Consider the following 23384-nt stretch of genomic DNA (forward strand, 5'->3'; position numbering starts at 1 on the left):
AATAAATTATTAGAAGAATTTTTTTACTTAGCAACAACATTTTTGTTTAATCTAGTAGTATTTTGTATTTTGACAATGACACCCGATTTGGGCATTGAAAGGTTAATAAAATTATTTTTTCAATTTAATTGTGGCTTATTTCCCATCTAAATAGTTAATCATAAAAATGCCACAAGGAAATAGCTTCAGAACAACATGTTCATATCTTGGTAAAAACTCAGTCAAACCGAAAAAATGTTTGTTTTGTCTGATGAAAATCGGTCTGAGTTAGCCTGATTTCCGGGTTATCGGAGGCTGAGTTATCGGGGTTCCACTATAATCATCATCATCATCAATAGCTCGACAACCTTTTTTGGGTCCTGGCTTGTTCTAGGATTTTCCGCCATTCTGTTCTGTTCCTTGCTTTGTTCTTCCAATTGGTAATCTCAAGTGTTTTCAGATCTTGTTCCACTTGTTCCATGTATCTGAGTTTGGGTCTTCCCTTTGACCTTCTCCCTACTGGTGCCTGCCTCATTATATGTTTAAAATTATAATAATAGTTGGGCTGACAGACTACAGTGGATGACCTTTTGGTACATAGTATCAATAAACTCTCTCTCTCTCTAAAATATTAATTCTTCTGATTTATGTGTTTTATTAAATTTGTAAAGATTTTTCTGCTGGCATTGTAATATAATTCAGGTTATGCATCCCTCGGTAGACCGCAAGCTATAGCAGAAACTTGGGGGTAGACTGCATGCTCTAGTGGCACCTAAATTAAACGCTTTTAATGTTAAAGAACCAAACAAAAACATAAATAAAAAATATATCAGAAGAGATGGGCAGGACAAACAATTCTTGCTAAGAATAAATATAGTAGGCAAGTGGGATATATTTATATTATTAATCTTTTATGAGGTGAGATATGGATTCGACCCCCATCAGGGAAAAAAATACAATCTAAATAATTAATAAGACGGAGAATAAATGCAAATTCCAAAATCAACAGCGCAAAAAAAATATTTGTTTAATATTACATAATACATAATATAAATATTTACATACATACTTAAGGTACTAGTACACTTTAGAAGACCAAAAATGAGCATTTTTTCAAGATTTTTTTTCTCAGAACATTTATTAGAAATGAACATAAAACTTTTTACATATTAATATCTAACTCTTAGAGAATACAAAAAGTATATCTTTTTTCATTTATGCACATACACTAATATTGTAGAGGGCGCCAAAGTCGAGGCCTCGAAAAAAAGTAGTTCCGATGGCGGACAGTTAATCTCAGGATTGGGATCTCTGAAACAAAAGAATCGTACGGTATTTGAGAAAGGAAGGTTTCTTACGTGACAATTTACCACCGTTAGTGAAAAATTCCGTAAAACAAAGATTTTACGGAAACTCAAAAAATTTTTGTGAAAAAATCGCCCGTTTTCTTTCAGTTTTTCATAGTTAAAAAATATTTGTTTTTTATTTTTTGGTCAAATTGTGGTAAATTGTCACGTAAGAAACCTTCCTTTTTTAAATCCAGTACGATTTTTTTGTTTCAGATATCCCAATCCTGAGATTAACTGTCCGCCATCAATTTTCGAGGCCTCGACTTTTGCGGCCTCTACAATATTAGTGTACGTGCGTAAATGAAACAAGATATATTTTTTGTATTCTCTAAGGGTTAGATATTAATATGTAAAAAGTTTTATGTTCATTTTTAATAAAGGTTCTGAGAAAAAAATTCTTGAAAAAAATGATTATTTTCGGTCTTCTAAAGTGTACTAGTACCTTAATTATAACAAAAACATTAATAATTATTTTTTTCAAATGAAAATGAGAGACATCTTATACTTCAATTCATTCAGAGGGGACAATAAACCCCTTATTATGTAAGTTTCACCCTCATTAGGGATCATCGAAAGAGTATAATATTGTTGCCTCTGAATTTTTAATAATAATAGTCTCCCGTTTTATACCGCTCACGTGGCTTTGGGAGTATAGCAGGGTAGTCTGCTATATCTAGGGCCTACGGTATACAAGGAAGGTAACAGGGCCAGTGCTATGCTTCAATCGCCTATTATTACCCCTGGTTTTACCCAAGGTACTCATTTTATTCAGGCTGAGTCGACCTGGGGCCTATAAACATTTAAAAATGTCTAGTTGTTCTTGCCGGCGGTAGGATTTGAACTCTGGACCACCGGTACGCTAGCCTAGCACACTACCACTCGGCTACGCCGGCATTTTTACCTTGATGAATAGACAGGTAGTGAAGTGCAAATTTTACACTTCCCGGGGTCTTCTTTCATTCATCATTTATTTTAAAAGAAGTAGTTTATTTCTCCTTGCTTTAATATTAATAGAAAAAAATTTCAGCAAATAAAAAACTGTAAAAGGACTAAAAATAAACTTACCTGTACATCATCAATGTTTCCATAATTGTACAAATTAGGGGGACCACTATCGATAACTACTTGACCAAGTGCGCCCAGCACACAAAATACAAGCAGCAAAAGCTGCTTAAAAATCATTGTTTTCCAGAGATGTTAACACTAAGATTGTCTACAATCAACTAAACTAGCTGCCAAAAAATCTTGTTTATTAGGGGACTCAAAACATGACCCCCTTATCGTATTTTATAAACAATTTCTCCAACCTTTGTCTGTCACTCTCTACGTCAATGAAATGTTGATCGCGTTTTTAACAGTGCATAGAAAGAAACAGAAATAAATCCTTGCAGTTTGCAGTTTTCATTGGCAAATGCATCATTTCAATAAATATATTGCATTAGTCACCCATATTTGTTGTGAAACACTTGCTCACTTGCTTTTGTTTTGACATACACTTGACATTTGCCGTCCTTCTGATAATTTAAAGGTTACAAGAACTGTCACAAATTATTTCTATGATTATAGCATTTCGTACATCAGATCAATTATGTTAAAAACTACCAAAAATTTCTCAAAAGATTTAACAATTTAACAATGTAAATTAATAATAAGATATGCTATTATTTTCGTCTGATTTGAAATAATTTTTTAGTGCGGCATCTGTTGAGCAATAGTTGTAATAACTTTGTTTAAGTGCACTTTTCTATACTAGTTTAAGTAGCCCGTAATAACTTTTTCAATTCGTTTATAGATGGCAGTTAAATACCAATGGTGCAAATTTTGAATCAATCTTGAATAATTCCATTAACTAAATTGTTTATTGTATGTCAAATTGTTTCAGTTCAATTATTTTTATTTCTTTTACCTATCCATCCATCCTGAATTGGGCTTTCATAAATTTTTCGTGTTGTTTCCATTTCATAATCGAGGAAACCATTAAATTATGGGTGATGTGGTCCATTAAGGTAAGTGCATCAATTTAAAAATATTCATTGTATAAAAATATAGTATTTACAATAACAGATTTGACAAGCTCTAAATACGACATTAGTATTTTTTTAATTACATGTATATCTAATGTGTATATTTCAATTATATCTAACACTAACATGTATTTATGTTATTACGTAAAATAGTAAGAGAAAGATATAGGCACCTGCAGGAGATAACTATTATTTTAATATCATCATCTCATGTTTGTTATTCATTTTTAAAATACTTGCGTGACAATGTTTATAGTGTATCTATCTGGAAGATATGTTTACTTTTTCAATGATGCAAACATCTACTGCTATTATTTTCGTCTTTTTTTGGCGTCATATCCCTTGATGGACCTTTGCTTGTCTGGCTAATGTCCTCCCATTCAGACATCTCTTGTGCCCTGCTCCTCTATTGTCTTACATTCGTAGTTTTCAGGTCTTCTTCCACGTCATCCACATCATTCTGGCTCTTCCTTTTTTCGTCTTTACCCAGGCCCGGCCCTAGGGATTTTGCCGCCCTGGGCAAGATCGGCGAGTGCCCCCTCCCCTTCTTAGTAGAAGACCCATAACTCACCACCTTCCTTCAGTGGTCGCCAAGATTGTATTTTTATTGATGTGTGCTTTGTGCTAAATTATTTAATATGCCATTTTTTACCTAATTTGAACGATACCTGCTAAAAAATATGTAGGATACATTTGCAATATTTTCATGACATTTTACCACACTTACTTTTTTAAGTAAGTAGCACTCTTCTTGCCTTGGCACGGGAAAAGTCTTTTAATAATTCTCCAAGATCCAGGAATTCTGTAATTTCGTGTTCAATAGATTGTCGCTAGAGCACTCAAACGTTCCTCGGACATAGTTGATCTTAAGTAATTTTTTATAAGTTTTAGCTTTGAAAAGCTTTTTTTTCCAGATGCCACTGTCACTGGTAGGGTTAATAGAATCCTCAAAGCAACACTAACGTTGGGTGCGAAATCAAAATCATACTCTCTAATCATTTTCAGGGTCTCAAGATGTTTACTCTTAGGCTTCACAATCGTGGAAAGTACTTTGAGTTTGAGTTCATCTTTTGATTAGATTAATTTAGATCTTTTAACTCATCAAAAGTTAAAGCATCACACAGCTTAAAACATTTATCTGATAAATCACTAGCAGTCATATCCTTAATTTGGTATATGTCGTACAAAAATTAGAAAAATTTATGTAGGTAGTAATGTAGTTCATGAAGTAAAATGTCATGCCATATTACCACACAGCAAAAAAAATAAAATCACGGATTTGACTCGCCAAACAGCTTGCCTCATGAGCAACCTATTTATCGTTGTTTTTATTGACATTGATTTCTACAAGAGCATCGTAGATTTCTTCAATTTGGTATCAGCTCGGAGTAAATGCATCAATTCTACTTTCCCATCCAGTTTCGGACAAAGGTTTCAACGTTGTGATAGAAATGTGATTTTCCAGTATAAACGAACGATGAATAGATGCTGAGAAAAAGTTGTAAGTTTTTGCCACTAAGGAAGACGACTACATTGAGTGAATGGCTAGAACATGGGACAAAAAGTTCTTCCCTTTCATGTTTGCCTCATTATCATAGGTATCATTGTCCTCTCATATCTTCCAAAAGTATCCCCAGTTCATTCAGTTTTTGCTTTCTGTAAGTCCCAAGCTATTAGTTTCCAATACGGGCATAAATCTAGGAAAATGTTTAGTAATTTTAAGCTTTGTGAAGAGGAATCTAAATCAACAAAACGTATCACAATTTAGTCTGTTCCACTCCAGAAATATCAGGTGTACATTCTAAAATTATGCTATAATACTTTGCTGATTTCAAAACTTAAAAAATTTATTTTTGATTTGGTCATGGAGGAGCTGAATAATTTCGTTTTGAATACGTTTACCTAAGTAGTGATGCTGCTTGTTACTACTATTCGTTGTTCTCCTAATGCGCTCTTTTAAAATAGAATCAAATTTTCCAAAGAGCTAAATAAGCTTTAAAAATGTATTTTTGTAATGAAAAAGTTTATCAGAATCGCCCCTCAATGAAAGACACTGTTGTGCTAAGAACTGTTATTGATATAAGTCGTTCTATTACATTTTTCCAATGACGAGTTTCTGAATTTAGAACTTTTTGTGTTTCTTCTTCTATGGTTTTGCCCGATTCTAGTCTAATTGCTAGTTCTACCCACTGTCGCTGTGACTGTAGATGAGCTGGAGAGTTAGCGTGGCTGGACAAAGCTTCAACCATATGTTTCCAATTATTATATCCATTTTCGGTAAATTTCATTTTAGTGAATTTAATTTAGTTCTTATTCCACTATTCTTATGCGATGCAGTTGAAGGCGGTGTTGTAGATTTCCAGTTGAATGAACCTTGCACTTGTTATTGTTTCACTTATTTAATTCTCGTTTTTACAGTTGCAGTTTTGTCGCTCTTGTTCATAATATTGATTTTTTATATTAAAAACATAATTTATTATTTCTTCAATTTCAAAAATTGGCTCTTATCTAAAATTTGCCGCCCTTAAATGTGCCGCCCTGGGCGGCCGCCCAGTTCGCCCACCCCTGGGGCCGGGCCTGTCTATACCTATCGTTTTCCATTGTAATATTTACTTTGTATCTTCTTGTATCTGGACGTGTCACAGCCATGACACATGACAGTCTTTGACTTTTCACAAATAGACCAGGGCGGATCTGTAAAAATATTAGTACATTTGGACGTTGAGAGGTGACTCTAATTTTTTTGCAGAAATTGCTTGAAAATAACTTAAATAATAATATTTGAGTTATCCTCCCTCTCAAAAAGGTCCGGAACATTGTTTAAATAATCAAAATGTCAAAAAATGAAGGAAAAATTCGATTTTTTTCTCCGTTTTTTGATTATAACTTTAAAAGTATTCATTTCCGAGAAAAGTTGTACTGACATAAAAGTTGCATAATTAAATTTCCTACAATATAGAATTGGTTAAAAATTAAAAAAAAAATATATATAAAAATATAAATTTCCTACAATATAGAATTGGTTAAAAATTAAAAAAAAAAGTCACCAAAAAACTATACAAAAACAAGTATTCGCATTTTACGGTTTTTCAACCATTTATGCTACACTTAGGACCTTCATATTTCACCCAGAAAAACTATATGATACAGTAAAAGAGTGCTGTAAATTTCATTAAGATCGGTTCAAGAGATTTTGCAAAGTAAATTTTGCAATCCAGCTTTCGCAAAAAAAATTCGTTTTTTTAAATTGTTACAGAACTGATAATAAAGCAGATAGCAAGTTGAAATTTTTTTTTGCGTATAGAAGTGTACTGTACCTTTTTTGCAATTTGCAAAATTAAAATCCATTAACTGCCACGGCGTCAGGAATTTTTTAAATAAACATTAATTATTGGTGCTACGCGCAGGACAGCGGATAGTTTGCTCTGATTGGGCATTTCAATGACCTTTGATAATAATTGATACATTTTAATTTTTATTAAATTTCGATATAAATAAATAAATTTGTTTATTGCAAAATAAAAACACATACTCTATCCTTTAAAATAACACTTTTTTTAGCAAAAACTTGCTTTGTTCATATATTTTAACTTAGAGAATAAAAGTTTATTATTTTTAAGCATATGCAATTGTTTAAACAATATTTCACAAACAATAATAAAATTAGTTTGATTTTTGTGGAATTAAAATATTAAAATACAACAAAATAAAGAGTAAGAAAATAATATATTAAATAAAGATTAGAAGAAATTTTGATGGAAATCAACTTGTCTGAATCGAACACCGCTGTCCTGCACGCAGCACCAAAAATTAATGTTTATTTAAAAAATTTCCTGACGCCGTGGTAATTATTCGATTTTAATTTTGCAAATTGCAAATGAAAGGTACAGTACACTTCTATAAGCAAAAAAAAATTCAACTTACTATCTGCTTTATTTTTAGGCCTGCAACATTTTTAAAAAATGAATTTTTTTTGCAAAAGCTGGATTGCAAAATTTATTTTGCAAAACCTATTAAACCGATCCTAATGAAATTTCCAGTGTTCTTTTAGAATATCATAAAATTATTCTGGGTAAAATATGAAGGTCCTAAGTGTAGCATAAATGGTTGAAAAACATAAAATGCGAATACTTGTTTTTGTATGGTTTTTTTTCGCAAGTATTGCTATTTTGCAACAAGGGTGACTATTTTTTAAATTTTTAACCAATTCTATGTTATAGTAAATTTAATTACGCAACTTTTATATCAGTACAACTTTTCTCAGAAATTAACAGTTTTAAAGTTATATTCAAAAAACCAATAAAAAAATCGAATTTTTCCTTCATATTTTGACATTTTGATTATTTAAACAATGTTCCGGACCATTTTGAGTGGGAGCATAACTCAAATATTATTATTTGAGTTATTTTTAAGCAATTTCTGCAAAAAAATTTGAGTCACCTCTCAACGTCCATCTCAAAACAGATGAGCCCTGGACTAAAATATGACAATATCATACCATCCATTCAATTATTCATTAACCGCTCGTCGATTCTGCATGTGCCGTCTTCCTCTTGCATCGGGCGATATAGGTACTTTCTCAGTACCTACTTATCGTTCTCTCGAATATCTTGAGTTGGGTTTCGGTTTCATCATTCTTTGTCATTACTCAGGTTTCACAACCATAACCATACCTACGTTACTACGGGTCTAATTATGTTCTGTAGATAGTTATTTTGGTTATTTTGTGCAATGTTTTCGATGTCATTAATCTTACCCGTGTTGAGCTGCCGCACCCCCCACTCGCAAAAATTAAAAAACAAATAGCCCTAATTTATGAGCTTCCATATTCCGCAAACTAAAAATTTTGAGCTCGTTCCACTGAGCAGGAATTTAATACTTTAGTGGGGGGGCTGAGTCAGCCTCCCCCCCACTACTTAAAAATAGGAATATTGAATCGGTTTTTGCGGCAGAATTACGAGCTATTTATGAGCTCTTGAAATTATATAGTTTCGATTTTTGAGCTCATCCCCTTCACCCCCAAACAACCCTTTAATTGATTTAACTTAAGAGAAAAATGCTGACAAAACTTCAAATATATCGTATTGCGGATATAATTCCTATAGCTTATATTAAACTATTACTTAAATCACGTGCATTTCGATTATTGAGCTACAACCCCTTCACAAGAAAACCACCCTATCTTCCCGGCTTAAGAGAAAGTTGTACTTAAAATGCATTATATTAATTATTTGGCGACTACATATCATTTAATAATTTATAAGCTCCCACATTACGCGCATTTAGATCAGTAAATTGCAATTTATTTTGTATAGTGCAGTCACTGAAGGTAAAAATCAACGATTACCTTCAATTTCGGTGAACCTTCATCGATTTTCACGAAAATTGGTCAGTGGTTAGAGGATACCTCAACAAACAAAGGTGACATGGTACCACCTTACGCTTTTACCCTGAGGGTGGATACCGCCCCTTCTCGGGAGTGAAAATTATTTTCTAAAAAATAACTGCACAAATCTATAAAAGAACAAATTAAAAGCAAAATTTATTATATAAAGTTATTAAAATAAGTCAATACTTTTTAAGTTATTAAAGATTAAAGATTTTAATTATTCGTGAAAAAATGCATGTTTTGAAGCGGTTTTTCGTAAATCACTGAAAAACTGTAAGTTTTTACAAAAAAGTTAATAGTAGTTTAATTCGTATAGCTTCTATTCTAAGAATAAACTCTTAAACCACGCGCCTTTCGATTATAGAGCTACAACCCCTTCGCAAGAAAACCATCCCATATTCCCGGCTTAAGAGAGAGTTGTACTTAAAATAATTTAAATTAATTATTTGGCGACTACATATCGTTTAATAATTTATGAGCTTGCAAAATATACGCATCTCAATTATTGAATTGCCATTTTCTTTCTATAGTGCAGTCACTGAAGGTAAAAATCAACTATGACCTTCGATTTCGGTAAATCTCCATTCATTTTCACGAAAATTGGTGAGCGGATAGAGGATACCTCAAGAAACAAAATTAACAATAACAACTTAGCCGGAGGTATATGTTACCCCTTCTCGGGGGTGAAAATTACTTTTTTAAAAATAACCCCACAAATCAAGAGGGACAAATTCTAAGCAAAATTTGTTATATAACGTTATTAAAATAAATCAATACTTTTTGTGTTATTAAAGATCAAATATTTTAATTTTTTTTTACGGAATTCTTTTGATTGATTTCTGTGCTCAGATTTCAGATATGTGAAGGCATCCACACGTTTGATAGTAGAGTTGTCTATTGCGATGTTATTTTCATTGTCAGGTGTTCAATCAAAGAAGCTCCGACGAAAATGAAAAATACTCGAACCCCAGGCAAAGATGGAATAGTATCAGAAGCACTAAAAATTTAAAGAAATATTCATTCATGAAGCATTACAATCCCTAGGGATTATAGCTAACGCCATGGCGTTTAAAATCCTATTCTTGGGTGAGGTGGATTAGTCCTCTGTCATTTTATAGCTTGCAGTGTGTCTTTGCTGTTCTCGTCACTCTTTTCCATTTCTTCCTGTCCTTGCGATTTTATGTATCTGACTATATTTTCTCTCTTTAATTCTTCTTTAATTTCGGCATTTGTTTTCATTCGTATTTCTCCCTCTCTTGTTATGTTGTGGCCCAGTATTGTTCTCATTATTTTTCTTTCAAATTTCAGAAGACTATCTTCTTTCTTGTTAATCGTTGTTGTTTCCATCCCATATGTAACAACAGGTCTTATACAGGGTGTTTCATTGGGAAACGGAAATACTTTAATGGTGAATAGAGGTCACCTAGGCCGTTCTAGGTCCTACTAAATTTTTTGCCCTACCGACTTTTATATCCGAGTTACAGGGTGTTTAGAACTACCCTGTATATTTTTTAATATTCGGTACACATATGTCTCATTCAAAACCCAAACAACCGACATACTAATCACAAGAAAAATCCAGGTCCGGATTAACAAAAAATTATATAGTAATTGTGACCTTAAAACAACACCCTGTATATTGAAATTTTGAAAATCTGTTTGCATATTTGAAAAGAGCACAAAAAACTAAGTCTAATGGTTCGCTTCGATTTTTCGGCCCGACAATTTTTTTACTTTAATTTTGAAATTATATTGAATTTTTTAAGAACTCAACATTAAAAAGCAGGTATTATTAATTTATAATTATAAATTATTAAAAAGTCTAAATTATTAAAGTTATTGAATAAATACTTATTTTCAAATGAATCAATACTTGTTTACCACATTGGAAAGACCCAATCATTAATCACAAGAAAAATCCAGGTCCGGATTAACAAGAAAACATAAAGTAATTGTGACCTTGAAACAACACCCTGTATATTGACATTTTCAAAATTTGTTTGCACATTTGAAAAGACCACAAAAATTCGAGTATATCGGTTCACTTTGATTTTTTGTGCAAAAATTTATTAACTTTAATTTTGAAATTAAATATATTCAAATTTTTAAGAACCCTGAAATTAATAAACAGGTTTTTAAAGCACTTTTAATAATAAATCATTCAAGTTAATGAATAAATACTAATTTTAAAAATAATCAGTTATTATTTACTGCATTAGAAGGACTCACTTACTAATCACAAGAAAAATCCAGGTCCGTATTAACAACAAAATACAAAGTAATTGTGACCTTGAAAAAACACTCTGTATATTGAAATTTTTAAAATACGTTTGTACACCTGAAGGGGGCACGAAGAACTAAGTTTAATGTCCCGCTTTAATTTTTTATGCAGACAATTTAATGACATTACTTTTGAAATTATATCGAAATTTTTATTATGAGTTTGAGTTCCCTGAGTTCTTAAAAATTTCGACATAATTTCAAAATTTAATTCATTAAATTGTCTGGCCAAAAAATTGATGCGAATGATTAAACTTAATTTGTCGTGCTCTTTTGATACCTATGTGCAAACGGATTTTGAAAATTTCAATATGCAGGGTGTTGTTTCAAGGTTACAATTACTTTATATTGTTTTGTTAATCCGAACCTGGATTTTTGTTGTGATTTGTAAGTCGGTCGTTCGAATGTCGTAAATAAGTATTAATTATTTTTAAAATGGGTATTTATTTAAAAACTTTAATAATTTATTGTTAAAAGTGCTTTAAAAATCTGATATTTAATATCAGTGTTCTTAAAAGTATCAATATATTTAATTTCAAAATTAAAGTCATTAAATTTCCTTACACAAAAAATTAAAGCAAACCGATAAACTCAGATTTTTGAGGTCTTTTCAAATGTGCAAACAAATTTTGAAAATTTCAATATACAGGGTGTTGTTTCAAGATCACAATTACTTTATGTTTTTTTTGTTAATCCGGACCTGGATTTTTCTTGTGATTAATAATTGGGTCGTTCCAATGTGGTAAATAAGTATTGATTAATTTTAAAATTAGTATTTATTCAATAGCTTTAATAATATACAGGGTGTTTCATTGGGAAAGTAACATACGTTAACTGTAGAAAGAGGACACTTAGGCGATCTCAAAAATACCATACTTAATGGATCTTACTCCATTAATAACAAAGATACTGGGTGTTTTATCTATTTTGCCATTTTCTTAATTGGTTCATAACTTTTTAACCACACTGTATATTTATTTTATATTTGGCACGCAAATATCATTTAAGGTGTACAATAAATTAATTTATTTACAATTGTAAAAAATCCAGATTCGGATTAAAAAATATTGGAAAAATATTCCGACCCCAAAACAACACCCTGTACATTAAATTTTTTTAAAATGGATTTTTCAGTTGAAAAGAGGATGAAAATCTAAATTCAGTGGTATAATTTGAATTTTTGGCAAAATGATTTTTCTGGTGAAATTTTGAATTTGAATTCGGAAATTAAGTGAATTGCGAGAGCTCTAAGTAGAAAAAAATTGAAATACAGCTTACAACTTGTCAACCTCACTGTATATTGATTTTATATTTAATACGCGAATATTCTTTTAGGTGCCCAATCAATTAATTTACTTACAATTATAAAAAATCCAGGTCCGGTTTACAAAATATTGTGTAAATATTCCGACCCAAAAAAAACAACTTGTATATTAATTTTCTTTAAAATGGATTTCGCATTTGAAAAGAGGATGAGAAACAAAATTAGTGGTATATTTTGAATTTTCGACAAAATGATTTTTCTGGTAAAATTTTGAATTTGAATTCTGAAGTTATGTCAATTGCGAGAGCTCTTGCAGAAAAAATTAAAATGCGACTTAATTTTAATTAATACCAGTACTTAATCTAAATTGGTAAAATGTTAATATTTTAGTGTTTTTTATTATGTGTGAAAAATAGTTTTTGGCGAATATTCATCTTTAAATAATGAATAAATAATAAAGGGTCAATAAAGAATACATCACTTTAATCAACAAAATAGCTAAAAATGATAACAAAACACCGAAAATTTGCAGCATAATAACTATTCAAAACTAAAGTACTTATTCAAAATTACCACCATCAAGAATTATTTTTTTTATACGTAGGTACGGTAAATTTTTTAGTTAGGTACCTAGCGTCATGTGTACTGTGTACTGTGTGTGTTGAGTGTCTTGTTACATTGCAAAGTCGACGTCATTGTCTTTGCAAAGAGACGCTAATTCTATCCAAACGTCTACAGTCCCTCCGGTGAGTACCGATCCCACAAGGACAGAAACTTTTTTTAATTTTATTTATTTATATTTATTTATTAATTTATAATAAACGAAAAATTTCTGACCCTGGTGAGATTCGAACTCACGGCCATTCGGACCTTTCGATCCAATGGTAGGCGCTCTTACCACTGAGCCACAGAGGGAATCATCAAAAATTATTGTTATGTGTGCAAATGTTAATATTTTACCAATTTAGATTAAATAATGGTATTAATTAAAATTAAGTCATATTTTAATTTATTTTACTTTGAGCTTCGCAATTCACATAATTTCAGAATTCAATTTCAAATTTTTACCAGAAAAATCATTTTGCCGAAAATTCAAAGTATACCACTAATTTTGTTTTTCATCCTCTTTCCAAATGCAAAATCCATTTTAAAAAAATTTAATATACAAGGTGTTTTTTTGGGTTGGAACATTTATACAATATTTTTTAATCCGGACCTGGATTTTTTATAATTGTAATTAAAATAAGTGACTGGACACCTAAAAGAATATTCGCGTGTTAAATATAAAATCAATATACAGTGTGGTTGACAAGTTGTAAGCTGTATTTCAATTTTTTCTACTTAGAGCTCTCGCAATTCACTTAATTTCAGAATTCAAATTCCAAATTTCACCCGAAAAATCATTTTGCCGAAAATTCAAAGTATACCACTGAATTTAGTTTTTTATCCTCTTTTCAACTGAAAAATCCATTTTAAAAAAATTTAATGTGCAGGGTGTTGTTTTGGGGTCGGAACATTTTTCCAATATTTTTTAAGCCGGACCTGGATTTTTTACAATTGTAAATAAATTAATTTATTGTACGCCTTAAATGATATTTGCGTGCCAAATATAAAATAAATATACAGAGTGGTTAAAAAGTTATGAACCAATTAAGAAAATGGCAAAATAGATAAAACACCCAGTATCTTTGTTATTAATGGAGTAAGATCCATTAAGTATGGTATTTTTGAGACCGCCTAAGTATCCTCTTTCTACAGTTAACGTATGTTACTTTACCAATGAAACACCCTGTATAATTAAAAGTTAATAATACCTGCTTTTTAATGTCATGAGTTCTTAAAAAATTCAATATAATTTCAAAATTAAAGTCATAAAATTGTCTGGCCGAAAAATTGAAGCAAACGATTAGACTTAGTTTTTTGCGCTCTTTTCAAATATGCAAACAGATTTTCAGAATTTCAATATACAGGGTGTTGTTTTAAGGTCACAATTACTTTATTATTTTTTGTTAATCCGGACCTGGATTTTTCTTGTGATTAGTATGTCGGTCGTTTGGGTTTTGGATGAGACACATGTGCACCAAATAACAAAAAAATATACAGGGTGGTTCTAAAGTTATGGGTTAGGAAAGAAATTGGCAAAATCGATAAAAAACCCTGTAACTCGGTTATAAAAGTCGGTAGGGCAAAAACTGTAGTATACCTAGAACCGTCTCGGTGACCTCTATTGACAATTAAAGTACATATTTCCGTTTTCCAATGAAACACCCTGTATAGGTTCATCTTGGTTTTCTTACTTAGGGTTTTGCTTCTCACTCAGTAGATTTCTATTCATTCCATATATTTTTTTGCCTTTCAGAATTCTTTCCTCTGTTCTCTCTTTTCCGGTTTTTCCTATTGTTGCTCCCAAGTAGCTAAAGGTGGATACAGTTTCAAATTTATTATTCTGTGTTATTAGATATTTCTGATTTGTTGTGTCGTCCTTCCCTATCGTCATGTATTTTGTTTTGTGCTGGTTTATCTGTAGCCATATTCTCTTCGCTTCCTTATCTAATTTTCAACTGCTTTTATCAGTGTCATCTTAGTCTTCGCTATGATGATCTGCATATGCTACCAGTTGAAGTTGATCTGTAATAATGTTTTTGTTTGCAAATTTTGTTGTTCTTATTATTACTTCCAACATCAGGTTAAATAGTGTCGGTGAGATAGAGTCGCCTTGTTTCACGCCTTTGTTTATATTGATTTCGTTTGAAGTTGTTCCGTTGAAACTAATCTTTGCTTTGGTATTCTTTAGGTTTACTGTTAGCATGGAGGAAATATACTACTTGAAAAAATTAAACTAAGTACTTTTCAATATCTGCCTTCACAACGCCAATATTCCAACAGACTGGAACAACGCTACTATGATTATATTACACAAAGCAGGAGACAAAGCCAATTTAGAGAATTACAGACCGATTAGCCTCCTCAGCCATTTATATAAGTTATTTACGCGAATAATAGTTAAGAGAATGGAAAGAAAGTTAGAGACTTATCAACCAAGAGAACAGGCAGGATTCCGAAAAAGTTACGGAACAAATGACCATCTACAAAGTATAAAAACCCTAATAGAGAAAGTAGTGGAATACAATAAACCTCTAGTTCTGGTTTTTATCGATTTTCACAAAGCCTTTGACACAGTTGAGATTAGCAAAATATTACAGGCGCTTAAAAAATGCAGGCTAGATTATACGCTGTGAGCTCGTACGTAGAGGAGATATTTAAAAATTCGCGAGCGCCAGTAGTGACAAGTCTGTAAACGTTTACTGGAAATTTGACATAAATGTCAAAGTGATTAATTTAAAATTAAAAATAAAAACATTAATTATAAAAAATATTAGTTGGTCAAAGCTGTGGTATATATTTTTACCTTAAATATACTTACGTTTTAAATACTGAATTTAAGTTTTTTAATGTTCCGTAATATGTAATTATAAATTAATCTATTAATTTTAGCGCCATCTACACGATAATTGTGAAAGTATCCGAAGTAAGAAATTAATATTTCATCAATAGAACGTCAAAATGATTAGCAAAATCTTAAAAAAATCGATTACAATTTATTTACTTTTTTGCGTTGTAAATATTAAGCGATAACAATTAAATAATAAATTTAAAAATTACCGGTGAAAGTTGCATTACTAATCCGCTAGGAGCGACACCAGCGAAGCTCAGAGCGTATAGGTATTCAAAATTATTATACAAAATATACTTACAGGCAACAACCATTGTCTAATTACATGCTAACAGTAATCGCATAAAAATAGAACGGGGGTTAGACAAGGAGACCCAATGTCACCTAAACTTTTTAATACGGTCTTAGAACATTCTTTCAAGAGTTTGGATTGGATGACAAAGGGAATAAAAATAGATGGAGAATACCTAAACAACTTACGTTTCGCCGATGATATAGTCATAGTAGCTGAGGATCTAGGTATGACAAGAGAGATGGTACAGGAACTCGTTGTGGCTACAGAAAATGTAGGTTTAAATATAAACATCTCGAAAACAAAAATAATGACAAATTTGGTACCCAACCAGAACATCAGTATTGGTCGGAAAGAAATAGAACTCGTAGATAAATATAAATAAGTGGGACATGAAATTACGATTGGCAGGGATAACCAGACTCATGAACTGAAGAGAAGGATCGGTCTTGGATTGGCAGCATTTGGAAAACTGAGCGAAACTTTTAAAAGTGAGTTGCCCACATACCTAAAGAGAAAGGTATTTGATCAGTGCGTCCTCCCAGTCTTGACGTACGGATCAGAAACACTTACCTTAACTAAAGCCTCGGCTACCAAACTAAGAGTCACGCAGAGAAGAATGGAGCGGTCAGTGTTAGGAATAATTCTGCGAGACAAAATCAAAAACGAAGAAATCAGGAGAAGAACAAAGGTGACTGACGTCATCGAAAGGATAGCCAGGTTGAAGTGGAGATGGGCAGGACACATAGCCAGAATGACAAATGGGCGATGGAGAAAGAGGTTATTAGAATGGAGGCCAAGAGAAGACAAGAGAAGCGTCGGTCGACCGCCTACAAGATGGACTAACGACTTAAGAAAGCTAAATAAAAACTGGATGAGAGCGGCGCAGGATAGATGGGTTGAAAACGAGGGGAGGAGGCCTATGTTCAGCAGTGGACTTTTGGGGCTGGATGATTATGTATCCTCTATCCTTGTTCGACGAATCTGGCTTAATGAGAAAAGGAAGCAAATCTTCAATGGTTACTGTTTTGGTTTCAGACACAAAACAATCATCATGTACTCTAGATTCCGGGAAAATGTCATACATCATTGATGGAGGTCACCTCCTTCACCGTGTTGTCTGGCGACGCCCAGCAACACTACACCTTTAAACAGATTTGCGAGCAATTAGTGAGAGACTGAGAGACTACGTAATTACTCCATTACGGAACAGCGACTTTTGTATTTGATGGATACCAGCAAGGAAATATAAAAGATGTAAAACACCTCCGCAGGCAGTGGCGTAGCTGACAGCCCCGCAGGGCCCGCATGGCGGGGGGCCCCGACGTTAGGAGGGACCCCTTAAAGCCTTCAAGCTTAACACATTAACCGCCACATTAAAAATTTTTGTTTGTGCCTTCAGAATCTCAATGTTAATGTGAATAATATTTAACTCACTGAGAGCCTGGGCCAAACAAGGCGTGAGTTAAATACAACTCACGTGGCGTTCAATGTGTTAATACTTCTACTTTCTTTAAATTGAGGACCAAAACATATTTTCCTAATAAGCATCAAAATATGGAATTTGGAAGGAAATAATGAAGCGAATAATTGACGTAACTCTTACTCTTTTCGGGTGCAATTTAGCGTTTCATACTTTCGTGGACATGTTGGTAGTTTAGACGAAAGTGAATCGCAAAAGGTAGTTTTTTATCGGTGGTTCTTTTACTAGCTAAATATGATCATGTTTTTGCTAAATTAATCGGTAAAAACAATAACTAAAAAAAAAACAAATTACTTGAGCCCCCAAATACAGAACGAAGTTATAAATTTGCTGGCTCAAGAAACTGAAAACAAATTGATTAATTTAATTAAAATGTTTTTATTCAATAATTCTTGATACCACTCAAGATATTTCGAAACACGATCAGCTTAATTTTATTTTCCGGTATGCAACTTGCGACGAAAATAATTTATCTTCTAAAGCAGAAGTTGTTGAAAGTTTTTTGGGATTTATTCGCATGTTAGACTAAAGTTCAGAAGGTCTTGTAGCTGAAATTTGAAAATTTATACAATCAAAGCACCTTTCCGTACACAACTGCAGAGGAAAGGGGTATGATGGGTCAAAGGTTATGAGTGGTGTATACAGGGTGTCCCGAAAAGATTTGTCATAAATTATACCATACATTATGGAGTCAAAAATAGTTCGATTTAACCTAACTTACCTTAGTACAAATGTGCTCATAAAAAAAAGTTACAGCCCTTGAAGTTACAAAATGAAAATCGATTTTTTTCAATATATCGAAAACTATTATAGATTTTTTATTGAAAATGGGCATGTATTATTCTTATGACAGGAAGATCTTAAAACAAAATTATAGTGAGATTTGTCCACTTCAAAAAAATTTTGTGGGGGTTTTGTTCCCTTAAACCCCCCAAACTTTTGTGTACGTTCCAATTAATTCATTTTTGTAGTACCATTACTTAAACACAACGTTTTTAAAACTTTTTTGCCTCTTAGTATTTTTTCGATAAGCGAGTTTTTATCGAGATGCGGCTTCTTTTTTAATATATTTACATAAAAATTTTATGGGGGTTTTGTTCCTGTAAACCACCCAAATGTTTGTGTACGTTCCAATTAAACTATTATTGTGGTACCATTAGTTAAACACAGTGTTTCTAAAACTTTTTTGCCTCTTATTCTTTTTTTGATGTCACCTAATATCGAGATGTGGTTTCTTTTTCAAAATATTCCTAAAAATGTAAATTATAAATAAATTTTCAGATTATTAACAGGTAAGTATCTATGTATAATCGTACTTACCATATACAAATATGTGGTGGATTCGACAAATATTCAAAATATCTCGATAAACACTGGCTTATCAAAAAAGTACTAAGAGGCAAAAAAGTTTTAAAAACATTGTGTTTAACTAATGGTGCCACAATAATAATTTAATTGGAACGTACACAAAAGTTTGGGGGGTTTAAGGGAACAAAACCCCCATAAAATTTTATTAGTACCCCAATAATTATTTATTTACACCATTATAATGTATTGATAACAAATGATAAAATTATTTATTGTACAAAATAAAAATATTTTGTAGAAATAAACTCCACAAAATTTTATGAGATTAGTAGTAGACACTCCCACTATTTCTAATAATTCTTCTTTTTTTAATGTAAGATTAAGTTGATTTTAGCAGTTAATAGTGTGAGGTAGGAATTTTTGTGTTGTATGTTTCCTATTCCGAATGTGTACCGCATGTCAGAGCCTTAATACTTCCTGAAACATCCACCTCAATAGTTAAGGGTTAAAAGTTTTTAAAAGCTTTAAAGTTCAAAGCTTCTTAAATCCCCGTTTATTAGTTTATTGCTTGGTTTACCGCTTATCTACCACAATTATTATGCACAAGTCTAGAGGCATTATAATCAGGGCCGGTTTTAGGGTTTTGAGCGCCCCGGACAAAATAAAATTTGGCGCCCCTTCATACAAGAATATACAAATTTACTGCAAATATAAAAAATAGCAAAAAAGGCAAAAAATCAAAATTTTACCATAAAGAATTATGTAAAAATATATTTATTTAAAAAATAGTACAAATGGACCGCGATAGTTGTGACGTCAAAACATCAAAAAAGGTTTCCAAACACGTTGTGTACAGGTACACGCTAAAATGTATGCAAATAAAAAAGTTAAACTTCATCAAGCTAGTGACTATTTAGCGTGGGCAGTGACTGTATATTTTGATACACGGCTATTTTGATATGTTTAGTGTTTGTTTGATAGATAAATATTTGTTATGACGTTTAATTCTACCTAACTTTTTTATTTGCGTACACGTTAGCGTATACCTAGACACAACGTGTTTGGAAAGCTTTTGACGTTTTGACGTCACACTATCACGGTCCATAGTTATTATTTATACCTTATCCAACATACGGCATAGCATAACGAGCAGATTTGAAGTTCAAGCGACAAAGGAGCTAGGTAATAGATAAATGCACATTGTCAACAAGCAGAAAAAATGTGTTTAAACCTTCTTCAATAGCAAAATAACATGTTGATTGTGCGCAAGATATAGCTGCATACCCAATAACTAAATTGAGAGAGTGGCATCCACTTAGCATAAAAGAGCACGAGGATATTCTTTGCAAACGCGAGCTTGTACACATATCATTGGCCTTACAAGCATCTATGTAAATTCAAATAAAATCATTCATTAATTTTTTTTATTATCTCATGAGTAGGTCTATGAGTCGATAGGTACCTAGAACCAAGCTATGGTTCTAGGTATCGAGTGACTAGGACAAACAATAGACTACATACTAAAATTAAACCCGGTACTGTGGTATAAGAACATCTGTATAAAAACAAAAAGAAGAATATATAACACCATGACAAGAAGTATTCTGACTAATGGGTGTGAAAATTGAATAAAAAATACGAAAACCAAATGCAAAATACGAGAAACAGAGTTGGAATAGCTAAGGAGAAGCTGTAGAAGAGATAGAATAAATAACACAGAGATTAAGAAAAGAATAGTAATGAAGTCAAGAGATAATAGACCACATAGAACAAAAGGGATTAACCTGGTACGGTACGGACATGGCAGAAGAGCAGACCAAAATCGTTGGATAAACAGAATAACAGATTGGAGCCCGATAGGAAGAAGAAAGAGAGGCAGACCCCGAAGATATTTTAAAGATAAAATGGACGAAGCAATAAAAAAGAAATCTGCAGGAAGGGGACTGGCAAAACAGAAAGAACTGAAGAGAACGGTTGAGTGAAAGACAAAGAATACAGTGAAAACTATGGAAATCCTTATATACAGGGCGTTTCTAAATAATTGCGACAAACTTTAAGGGGTAATTCTATATGAAAAAATTTGTTTGTTAAAAAATTTGTTTGTTAAAAAATTTGAAAAAATTATGACAGTTTGCTCTATAAACGTATGTCCGCAAATGCTTCGTTTCCGAGATATGGGGCGTTGAAATTAATTTTCTTACAAACTGACGATTTTGACAAACTGAAATTTTATGTGTGTTAAAAGGCAAGAGGTAATTATTGCGTATTTTTTGACATAAAATTAAGAATTTTATATCTACTGTTGACGCGAATGCAGGTAATGGTCTGAATTTTTTTAACCCGCCATTACACGCGCTATGAGGGAATCCCTCACCATATTTGTTTATAACCAATGAAATTGTGTAAACTAATACGATAACCTTAAGCACCCAGGAATGCCTTTAGCATGGTTCATGAGAGGGTATGAAAAAGTTATAGAATATTTCAGGCGGTCAGTGTGCTGTGTGATAGTTGAAAGAAGAGACATCCCTCTTTAAGTGAGGGAATTCCTCACTGCGCGTGCAATCACAGTGAAATCACGTTTCTATTATCTCAAAGAAACTTTTAGGTTTTTATTTAATATTTAGGTAGGTTTAATTAAAATATTATTGTTTGGATTAGGTTAGGAACAGTGGCACACCGAGGGGGGTTTGGGGGTTAAAATCCCACCCAGAGCATATAGAAATATATATAAAAGAAAGTAGGAAAATGTAACTTGTCTTCCACAAATAATACAAAAAACTTTCGGTGCCCAAGCAAACCCCCTTCTCCCCAGAGGAAAATTCTAGGTGCGCCACTGGTTAAGAACCCATTTTTAAATTTACCTATTCTAACTGGGAAATAAGCCACAATTTAACTTGAAAAATTGATTTTATTGACGTTTCGAATTCCACCTCGGACGTCGTTATCAAAATACAAAATATTAATAGTTAATTACATAAATGCCACAAAGAAATAGCTTCAGAACAGTTGTTAATATTAATTTGTATTTTTAGTAAAATTAACGCGTAAAGAACGTTAATTTCTTCAGTGGCTTGCTGAAATTGAAAATTAAGAAAAATTGCTTTTTATGTATATTATTTTTACTTTTGTTTTGTTAAATTAATAAAAAAAAATGGTTTACGAGACTTTCTATAATATGTGAGTACAACCAATTTTATATTTATACATGTTGACATTCATTCTTCCTCGAAATAAGTCGAATTTATGTAGGTGAGGGCGACGCTCATACGCGTGCAACCACGTCACAATTGAAGACGCGTGTAACGGCGGGTTAAAGAAAAACATAGTACGCCACTGAGACATTTCAAATAAAAAATCATTTTGGAATTACTCGTTCAATTTGTGATACAAAAATAATTTCTTCTTTTTTTCCATACGTCGGTCGTGCCGTTTTTATGCAAAAAGTGAAACATCTTATTAACGTTTACAAAGTATTGGAAATAAATTTCTATATATTCATATGAAAAAGAACTTGTTCTAATTCATACATACCCAGTTTTAGGGCAGTCAATGAGGGTATTTGACTCCGAATTCCATCCTACTACATCGATTTACTTGATATTTTTACAGTAAGTAGGGAATAGCGTAAGAAACAAAGTCTACCCTACGCCGATGTGCGCTTTTATCTTGGGGGTGGTTCCCACCCCTTCTCGGGAGTAAAAAATGTTTTGGTTAAAATAGCCACGGAAGAGGCTAGACAACCTAATTTTAAGCAAAAGCTGTTCTATATTTAAAAATTGGCCATTTTCATTGAAAAATGACACCTTTTCGGATGGATTTTTGAGAATACCTTAAAAACTATGCATCTAAGAAAAAAACTATATAAAATATTTCTGTAGGTTATAAAAAAAACAAAGAGATCCGTTCCTTCATAAATCTTCTAGTTAAAATACAAAGAGGGATATGGTAGTTAAGAAGAGTTTGTTTTTTTGCTGCATGCTCAAATCGGTGTATTCAACTTGAAATAACAGAGAAACTGTCGATTTTAGGTGTATAATGATACTAATAGCTTTTGTAATGCTTCAAAAGACCTTTAAAATGAGCAATACTAAATGTCGATTACATTCAAACTAAGCGAGATATTCTGCAAAAAAGTTGATGACTAATGTATTTTAAGAAGAAATGAGAAGTATATTTAACCCCTCATCAATTTTTATTATAGTTTTATTTCTACATATGTTCAAAAAGTTGGACTGGATTAAAATGAATGGTTTTTGAAAAAATAAGATTAAATTATAGAGTGCATTTTTAAATTTTCTTAAATCTTCCTTTTCCTCCATGTAACTCGAAAAAGATAAGAGATACGAATAAAAGAACCACACAAAAATGTAGGGCTTTCTCAGATAAAAATTTCCTTTTTATCTTTTATTTTTGTATCTCTTATCATTTTCAAGTTACATAGAGAAAAAGGAAGATTTTTAAGAAAATTTAAAAATGCGCTCTATAATTTGATCTTTTTTTTTTCAAAAACCATTCATTTTAAACCCGTCCAACTTTTTGAACATATAAATAACACTATA

At 32.0% G+C, this 23384-nt stretch overlaps 2 protein-coding genes across 9 annotated transcripts in view; one reads left to right on the plus strand and one right to left on the minus strand.

The window, feature by feature from the left end:
* LOC126887224 (uncharacterized) overlaps window positions 1–2812 on the minus strand; it is a 158959-nt gene extending 156147 nt beyond the window's left edge. For all 5 annotated transcript variants that reach the window (XM_050654626.1, XM_050654628.1, XM_050654629.1 and 2 more), the window contains exon 1: window positions 2394–2812. In XM_050654626.1, coding sequence (XP_050510583.1) covers window positions 2394–2510 — 117 coding nt within the window. In that variant the 5' untranslated portion in view covers window positions 2511–2812. The remainder of the gene's footprint in view (window positions 1–2393) is intronic.
* A 364-nt stretch (window positions 2813–3176) lies between these two features.
* The window catches only part of LOC126887230 (RNA-binding protein Pasilla), a 391656-nt gene continuing 371448 nt past the window's right edge, over window positions 3177–23384 (plus strand). For 3 of the 4 annotated variants that reach the window (XM_050654633.1, XM_050654635.1, XM_050654636.1), the window contains exon 1: window positions 3177–3334. The gene's annotated coding sequence lies outside the window, so the exon portion shown is untranslated. The remainder of the gene's footprint in view (window positions 3335–23384) is intronic. The other variant, XM_050654634.1, reaches the window with a different exon arrangement.

This window comes from Diabrotica virgifera, chromosome 6 (genome assembly GCF_917563875.1).
Source record: "Diabrotica virgifera virgifera chromosome 6, PGI_DIABVI_V3a".
Lineage (NCBI taxonomy): Eukaryota > Metazoa > Arthropoda > Insecta > Coleoptera > Chrysomelidae > Diabrotica > Diabrotica virgifera.